A 9,705-nucleotide genomic window follows, 5' to 3' on the forward strand; every position below is an offset into this window, starting at 1 on the left:
AGCTAAGGTTCGTAAAGCCATGAAGCCGAGCTGATAATCATTGTCGCTAAACGCCGATCGAAACGCAGTCTGAAGTGGGTGATAAACGTACGATACGAGCAGGTATGCGTACTTATGGCTCGACGACCTTTTTCGATTGTGTGTCACCGTAAGTACGCGTAAAAACCGCTGCGCATAGTAGTCGACCATCCAACGCGTACTTGCTCGTACGCCTGTCACCCACTTGACGTCGCGCCAACACTTTATGGAAAAAGCGGGTTTTCGACAATTACCAATAAGATTTTAGACATTCAAAAATCTTCAATAATACTCAACTGTTTCGGTCGCACTCGTTCAAATATAGGATAGGATTGGTATGAGCGAGACGGTCAGGAGATTGATTGTCAACATGATATCTATCATAAACACCGTTCGAAATGGCCTCATTAAAATCTAAATTTTAAATATATTGAAAGTAATATTACTAATCATTGACGTCACGCTCAAAATGAAAGAGATAGAAAATTTGACAGTATGATACTCTTTTGCATGATTGTCATAATTCAAAATAAGAACGATGGCTTGCGTTGTAAACAGGGACTGAAACATGACACGGGCCCCTAGCGTCATCTATATACTTTTCACTGTATCACTTGTAATGCCGTTGAACTACCGCGTGCGTATTTAAAAAAAAAAACGACATTTTTATTCAAATGACACTCTTAGTGACATCTAGTGACATAGATTTACGGCTGCCAACGGGGTACGGTATTTAGTATGGACTCTGCTGGTCCTTTATAATCGTCCTTGGTTATACTTTTACAATTGAGAGGATTTAAATATGAAAGGATTCGAACCCGCGTCTTCGGGATTCGAACCCGCGTCTTCTGCTTACACGGCGAACGTCTTGACAATTAGACCACTCGAATACCTCTGTCCGCGGTGTTTTCAGTGAAAGGAAATACTAAATCCGGTGTTCTTAGGATATGTTTAGGAAACTCAACGATAGAGGGCGTGAAAAACAATTATATGCCGTAGATGTCACTGCTACCCCCGCAAACTGGCTAACGACTTGTCGTAAACTGTATGTGTTTTTTGATGTCCAAATTTTTCGCTAGATGTCGCTGTACCACCTGCAAACTAAGTAGCGAACGACATTCTATGGTTGAAGTAATGTAATTAAATTGTAAATTGTATCTTGTAATTGTATCTTGTGGGTTAAATTGTGGCGTAGGCGAGAGGCTGGCAACCTGTCACTTTAATGTCACAGTTTCGTTTTCGTTCAACCCATAGTTCAACCCCTTATTTGCCAAGAGTGGCATTGAAACTTGAGTAGTTTCATGTGCTCTGCCTACCCCTTCATGGGATACAGGCGTGATTGTATGTTTGTATTATTGTCATCTCTTTTGGCAAGAAAGTCCGTGTAAAAATAGTGATTTATGTGACTGGCTGGTGAATGATTATATAATATGACTCCGTTACTATAGGTACTGGATGGTGTAACTAGAGAGATTTAATGAAATCATTATATTTGTTTTCTAGTTAAGTGAATTTATTTATACCTACTTCATCGATGGCACTAAGTATGGAAGATAAATTCATAATTCTGTTATGTAAAATAATTACATCTGTTTTCAAACTACTTATATTTAATTGCTATGGACGATGACCAACTGTGCCAACGCCTAGGCCTTTCTAACTTTCGGTTTTGAATTCTAGGTTTTGATTTTCACTTTCGTTTATAATACTTTTGGCGTGCTGATTTTTGAATACTGACTACAAAATTTCTTGCTAAACTGTTTTTTACCGAACCAACCAAGTTGTGACCAAAGAAAATGCGATCAAGCTGGGAATCGAACCATCTATCGCGACTGGGCCCATGGATCTCCAGCTATCGCGACAACATCTCTACCGCCAATCAAACTTTGAAACGCACTATGCGTGACTGACATCCCCCCTCATCAAAAAATACTCAAAAGTCTCACAAACATAATAATATACCTACTAATTGTGAGTCCGCGGCAGTCGGCAGTCACATTCTGAAAACCGCGTTGTCCATGCGCGTGTCAAAAAAAAACGAACATTCGAAAAAAGAACACAAGTTTTTTAAAGATGCGTTCGTTTGTTGTTTTCTTTTTAATTTTTTCGTGCGCATTCGCGTATGAAAAAGGTTTCCTGCCAGCATTGGAGGCCAAATTAGAAGAAAGACTGGCTGAATATACTGGTTATGTTTCAAAATGGTTGCAAAGTTTCAACGACGAACATTTAGGAAGACTGCAATGGGAAGATTTTTGCACTACGACGAAATGAAAACGAAGTTGGTGGAAGATGAAAATCGTAAGTACCTACTTCTATATCCTTACGCCCCGAGTGCCATAATGTTTTTCATACTTTATATCCTTACGCCCCGAGTGCCATAATGTTTTTCACACTATCCTTACGCCCCGAGTGCCATAATGTTTTTCATACTATATCCTTACGCCCCGAGTGTCATAATGTTTTTCACACTATCCTTACGCCCCGAGTGCCATAATGTTTTTCATACTATATTCCAGCATCCAAAGGGCGTGGCATGAAGAAGATGGGTATGGCCATGATGCCGCTGATCTTCCACATCGGAGCGACGAGCACGTGGATGTTGCTAACAACCGTACTGGCCGCCAAGTCGCTGGGCGTCGGTCTTATGCTGCTCGTCTTCAAGATTGCTGTCACTTCTGCTAAGGTATGATATTATACAGGTGAATCAACTTTTTCTTGTCTGTTATTGCCATGGTTACGGTCCCCTGAGTCACGCTGGTTTTATGCAAAATTATGCTACTAAAATTATGCAAGCATGCATATAGTCCTTGTTTGTAGGTGGCAAATTAAGGAAATGGCTTGTTAACACCAGAAAAATGCATGTCTGCATAGTTTAAGTAGCATAATTTTGCATGAAACCAGCGTGACAGGGCCGGGACCGTAACCATGGCAATAACAGGCAAGAAAAGTTGATTCACTCATACACAAATGACCATTATTCCAGTGAAACGTGCTACTTTCAATCCGGAGGTCGTGGGTTCGAGCCCCAGCTCGTAGATACCAGTCGCTTTTCGGTGAAGGAAAATATCGTAAGGAAACCCTTCGTGTTAGAAGGCAGTTGCTTTCGTAAAACTAGTGCCTACGCCAAATCTTGAGATTAGTTGTCAATGTAATGTGTTTTAATGCCTGGATAACGCAAGGAGGATGATGACTTGATGAGCCATTATTCCAGAATCGAGTAAAATTCAATTATTATTAACACACAGGAGTGGAATGTCCTGCCTGAGTCTGTGTTTCCACATGAGTACAATCCAGGTCTCTTTAAAGCAAGAGTAAATAGGTATCTCATAGGTAAGCGTGCTCCACCGTAGATTGCATCATCAAGTGTGTTTATGACAACCTATACGATTTGACAGGTCGCGTTTCTCGAAAGCTTGTACTAGCCTTGTACTCGACAAGTGCGCGAACTGCCAAATCCATAAAAAAAAAAAGCTGGGTTGTCATGGAAGCACTTGTAATACAAGGCTCATAGGTAAGCGTTTCTGAGAAATCATCACTTACCATCAGGTGTGATCGTGGTCAAACGTCTACCTATTCATACTAAAAAAAAAAAAAAACACATGTAACCTCGTTCAAAATTATAGGTGCGTACCGGCTAAAATAAGTATTTTGATTAATCTAAATTTTTTGCTGCCTCTTAGATAAGTTGTGGTGTTGAGACTATTTTTTACTTCAAATTAGCGAGAAAACGAAAGTCAACACATCCGTTTTTGATTTCTAGTTTCAATTTCTTTTTTTTGTTGGACGATCTACATTTTGTGAAACCGGCTAAGTATATATTAGTGAATTACTTTTACATTTCATCCTAAATAAAAGTTTTTGAGTAGGTACGAGTGTTACGGCAGTTCAAGAATTTCGATTGTACATTAATTTATTAGTTTTATTACCGTGTTGCGAAACTTGCGAACTTACTGTAAATGAATTTTAAAAATATTTTAAGCGGGTTACTCACGTGTTAAGTCGATATAACGCTCGACATGTTTCGATCCATTTCCGAGGATCTTTCTCAAGAGTAGCGACCCCGCCTTTACATGTCGAGAGCGCGACGCATACTGCGGGCGGTTTCTCTGTGTGCGAGGCTACTCTTGAGAAAGATCCTCGGGAATGGATCGAAACATGTCGAACGTTATATTGGCTTAACACGTGAGGAATCCGCTTAATAAATATGTTTGAGTCTCACGGGAGTTTTATAGTGTAAATTAAGTCTTTAAAATCCAAGTGGCTCATTCAATTCAAAGTCATCTCATACTCTTAATATCAAAATATCTATATAAATATTGCTTTTTTTAATGTCAAATACTAGAAGACATTTATTTATTGTGCCAAATTAAATATGAGTCTAGTAGCTTATTCCTTAAAGTGCGTTTTCACATAGATCAAGCAAACGTATCTTCTTAGCGTGTCAAATGAACTCAGTGAAATCCACTGAGTTGTCCGTTTTTAATCGCAGCTTGCAGCTTTCGGGCGTCAATTTTTGTAAGTTGAAGTCAATCAAAACATAAAAAATGCCTCGTTACGTGATATTCAATTGCAACAACACAAAAATTATGAACAATCAAGAGCCTGAGACATATTTAAAATTACAGGCAAGAAACAACTTCAGTACAAAAGCCTACAAAATTTGACACGCTCGGCCCCTATACAAATAGATGAACTTGTTTCTTCTATCTAGTTCTGTGGTTTTCACATTTATCCGATCCGATATCGGACGTAGGACAAATATCTCAATCATGCTCCTCCAAGACTTAACCAATAAAAGTATAGATATAAATGACACATCGCTAAAAGAGCCATCAAATATTCAATTACAGTAGATTAAATCACAGTTCAATTTATAAATGCCTAAACTTGTGCTGTTAAAAGTGAAACTGCGGTGAATAGGCGATTCAATCGAACACAGAACTAGTTCATACAAAAAAGTGACAATGAGAATGAGCTACTTAGAAAACCATGAGGCGTTATATTGACTTGTAGGATCTAGTAGTGACATTTTGGATCGTCGGTTAGTAACTTATTATTAACAAAGACCTATATAACTTCGTAAAGACCGATAAAGTCTAAGAAAAAAACGTACTCCAAAACCGTACAGAGAAAGGTACGGTGAGCTAGATGGCGATACACCTTTGGGGTACGCTCGGCTAGATGGCGCTAATATTAATATTTGACATTTTAAAACATATCAACCTAAGAATATGGGCCAAATTGTCAAAACTGAGGTTCGGATGATTTTATTAAAGTTTCTCATGGTTTCGGAGTTTCGACATGGGTTGTGGTCGTGCTAGATAGGTACTCCCTGGCACGACCGCACTAAGTTTTTGAAGTAATTTACATAGTACAATTTCAAAACACTTGTTTAGTATTCATTTAACCATCAAATTAAACATAAATATAGTGTGGTCGTGCCAGGAAGTACCACCTATCTAGCACGACCACACCCCATGTCAAAACTCCGAAACCATGAGGGTATTTTTTTTTAAAAGGTAAGTACAAAAAAGTACATTTTTTTTCGTGAATTTGTACTGCAACTGAAATTTAAAATCTCATTAAATATAGTGTGGTCGTGCCAGGGAGTACCTACCTAGCACGACCCCGGGCCCTATGTCGAAACTCCAGAATCATAAGGGTACATTTTTTTTAAACGTCAGTACAAAAAAGTACATTTTTTTTCGTGAATTTGTACCGCATCAGAATTAATAAAATCATCCGTGGTCGTGCTGTATAGTATCACACAAAAGTTTTAAGCTTGTGTCGAGAGATGGCAGTCTATGCACTGTGATTACACATTTTACTTTGACAGTCTCCTCGATCCTCTTTGTAAATAATCTGTGGTTTAAGCATGAATGCGTTCGATTTTGTTGTATAGGTACTACCAAATTTTTACATCATTTGAATTTTCATCGGTTTAGTATTTAGTCAGAAAAAAACTTATGGGCTCCCAGCGTTAGGCAAATGCCATCGCAATGCATTTTTTAAAGTTTTATAGAATTCTGTGCGCCTAAATTACCTACTTATTGTTTTTTTTTTTCATTTATTTTGTTTTATTAAAGATCCTTTAGTTCAAATACAATCAATTTTTATAAGAAACTAGCCTCTTACTCTTACTCTTAATTATTAAAAAAAAATACTGAACACGTGTGTGACATGCTTTACCACTTCTTAATGTTATTTGTTTTGATATGCCGTCAAACACTTGACAATCACTTTAATGTTATGATTAAGGTCCACTCACACTAATTAATTCATTTATTATGAATGGAAACAATTTTTTTTTTTATTTAACAAAAATCGATATACATGGTGGTTCCTGATGATGAACCTGCGTGTCGAATTTAACGGAAAACAAAAAAAAACACGGGTATATATACCGGTGCTGACAAAGTCCATACAAAAAAGTGTACCCTGAAATGTTTGAGCCAGTTAGGTATAAAACCAGATGGCGCTGTTTCGCAGCCTTGAAGTGGAAAAAACATTTTTTTTAATAAAAATGATTTTGACCACTTCCAGGCTGCGAACAGTGCCAGTTCTAAGCCTACAAGGCCCATACATTTCAGAGGTACGCTTTTTTGTATGAGCATTGTCTGTCCCGTATTAAATCGTTCTTGATAAAACTTTTGAACTTAAATTTGACCTTACCTTAATTATGTTTCTTTGCAGTTGGCGGCTTTCTTCACACACCTGAAGCACAGCAAGCACGGCCACCACGATTGGACCCCCGCCTGGGTCCCACATTATGAGCACCATGGTACGTAACTAGAGTCAGGCCATGATAAGGTACCAATGACATTCATAGCCCTGCCTCTGATAGGGTTAACCGTCATAATTTCATCGAAATTTGATGTTTAAAATAACAATATCTAGGCGACCGAGCTTCGCTAAAAAACTTTTATAAATACAAAAAAAAACTTTATTTCTGTCCGGGACTGCGCTACGCTCAGTCGATGCGCGGTCGGCGAAATCAACGACCATATTTTGCGTTTACTAACGCGAAAGAAAAACGCATAAAAACTTAAAAATTCGCGTTTTCCGGGATCTAAGGCCTAGATCGATTTTTCACCCCCGAAAACCCACATAACAAATTTCAGCGAGATCGTTAGAGCGGTTTCCGAGATCGACAGTATATATAAATACATAAATATAAAAGAATTGCTTTTTAAAGGTATAAGATTTGCACTATACCATTACAAAACTATACCAACACATGACATCGCAGTTACAACGGTTTCCATGGTGATTTTAATCATTTTGAAGGTGCTAAGAAAAAAATTGACACTAAAGTAGGGTAGTTTTCTTTTTTTGGTACGTATAATAAAAATATTAGAAAATGCACCTAGACTAGAGCACTGGACGTATGCACAATTTTAGCACTTTATTTAACTAAGTATTATCATATAATAAAATTATTATGTCGTAGATTAACATTAATTCCAGATAAAAATTCGAGAATCTTACCAAAATATTGTTATTTTTTATTAAAGCAGTAGATACACTTTTTAATTCTACACAGTTTTAACTCTTATTTTTAGATATTTCATTTTGGAAATTGTCTTAGCGAATACATTAGTTCTACACTGCACTTTATTTAAAAACGTATTTATATTTCCTTAAAAATGATAACGATTTTTTTAAATAAATGAATTATTAATACCTACGTTATCAGAATTTTTATTTTTGTATATATATATTTTTTTAATTTTAAGCTATTTTTGGTAACAATTTGAAATATGTATGTATTATAATATATCATTCATTAGTCAAATATTACATTTGAATACTATGCACTTCTACACGCTTTTTAACATGGCTAAGAACACTCCCGACTAACTCAGCTTTCAAAGAAAATAGTACATTACTACAGAGGCCGGGACAAATGGGGTTGCCGGCCGAAGACATATAGACGGATAGGTCTGAGGCGGTCAACCCCATTTCCCGCCGAGGTATGTATAGTGCTTTTCTCAAACATGGTATGAAATAAATAAAGTCTACTGAAAATAGTAACTTTGGATGGCTGTATCTCCTAAACGGTGCGTCGTAACGCAAAAATAATCGAATTTTCGTTCCCCTTTAATGCCCCGTATACGCCTATAAAAAAACAAAAAATTAAAAAAAAAATTGAAAAAAAACGAAAAAAATTTTTTTTGTATGAAAACGCACCCAAAATCAAATATTGTCTAGGGCCCGTACCAGTTGCAGTCGGCACGTCTATAAAGCCCCTTATAGTTTTTTTTTTAATTGGCTAAATACCTGGATGTTATGTCACCATTATCTGTGTTTGGAAATTAAAAAAGAAGACTTTGCAGAAAAAAAACTAAATCGATTCATCCGTTCGGGAGCTACGATGCCACAAACAGACACACACACAGACAGACAGACAGACTCGTCAAGCTTGTTACACCGAGAAACTTCAAACTTATTTTTGCGTCGGGGGTTAAAACTAACGTAACGTAAAAAATCCTGAATTAGCTAATAATCGTCATTATCTATCATATTGACTTATGTGTTTGCAAGAAAGGGACAAAACATTTTTTATCAGTTCAGTAATTTGCTAAGAATATTTATTTTTTGTTTCAGGACATTAAGCGGTCGCCGAGATTAAACAAATTATAACTAAGCTTTAAATAAATAAGAAAAATATAATACCATCAAATGTCTACAGTAGAAATAAGATCGAGTCCACCTTAAAATAAAATTTGTATGACCTTAAGGTCCCTAGTACGTTAGTTCGTTTGGGTGAATCAACTTTTTCTTGCCTGTTATTGCCATGGTTACGGTCCCCAGAGTCGCTGGTTTTATGCAAAATTATGCTAGGCAAGAATCGTCAGATTTATTTTATTTTATTTATCGTATGGCAAGTTTACAATCATACATGCAAATCACAACTTAAATTTAGCATTCCGTAAATAGTCGCTAGCGTCGCTCGTGAGGTTGATGTGGTCACATGTTATTATTTCTTAATTTTATAAAATATGAAACTGGCTAAATGTAGATTTATTTGTGTGTCGATTTGTATAAACGTGATTTGACTGTATTGTCAGGTTGTCTTTTATATAAATTACAGGAATTATTGTAATTTATGTAAAATAATTAATATGTATATTAGTAAGTAAGGTTATTTATTGCCTAAATTATAAGAAAAGTAGAAATGCATTTATAAGAATATTAGTTTTAAAATTATTTTTTAAATAAAGAATGTGTTTAATGTTGGTTTTTTTTTTTTTTTGTTTATGTAACTTTCTAAATGTAAACATTAGTGTCGAATCTATGCTCGCGAAAGTGCGTTTCCAACTTTCCACATTAATCTATCGGATGTAGGCCCAATCATGATCCTCCTTGCGTTATCCCGGCATTTGCCACGGCTCATGGGAGCCTGGTGTCCGCTTTGACAACTAATCCCAATATTTGGCGCAGGCACTAGTTATTACGAAAGCGACTGCCATCTGACCTTCCAACCCGAAGGGTAACTAGGCCTTATTGGAATTAGTCCGGTTTCCTCACGATGTTTTCACCGAAATGCGACTGGCAAATATCAAATGCCAAAACTTAGTTGGCATTATTACTACCACGCATAGCATATACGACACATTTGGCAGAATATTGTTTCACAGAACATTACTTTGGTTTAGCATAATTGTATGTATCATAATAATCGTA

The 9,705-nt window shown here is 36.7% G+C and overlaps 1 protein-coding gene across 1 annotated transcript; it reads left to right on the forward strand.

The window, feature by feature from the left end:
- Positions 1–2,011: 2,011 nt before the first annotated feature.
- LOC125238556 lies at positions 2,012–8,810 on the forward strand. The gene is made up of 4 exons (XM_048145894.1): positions 2,012–2,316; positions 2,535–2,701; positions 6,712–6,799; positions 8,626–8,810. Exons 1-4 carry the CDS (start codon positions 2,217–2,219, stop codon positions 8,631–8,633), a joined length of 363 nt encoding a protein of 120 aa, XP_048001851.1. The 5' UTR covers positions 2,012–2,216; the 3' UTR covers positions 8,634–8,810.
- The last annotated feature ends 895 nt before the right edge of the window (positions 8,811–9,705 follow it).

Source organism: Leguminivora glycinivorella, chromosome 24, assembly GCF_023078275.1.
Source record: "Leguminivora glycinivorella isolate SPB_JAAS2020 chromosome 24, LegGlyc_1.1, whole genome shotgun sequence".
NCBI lineage: Eukaryota > Metazoa > Arthropoda > Insecta > Lepidoptera > Tortricidae > Leguminivora > Leguminivora glycinivorella.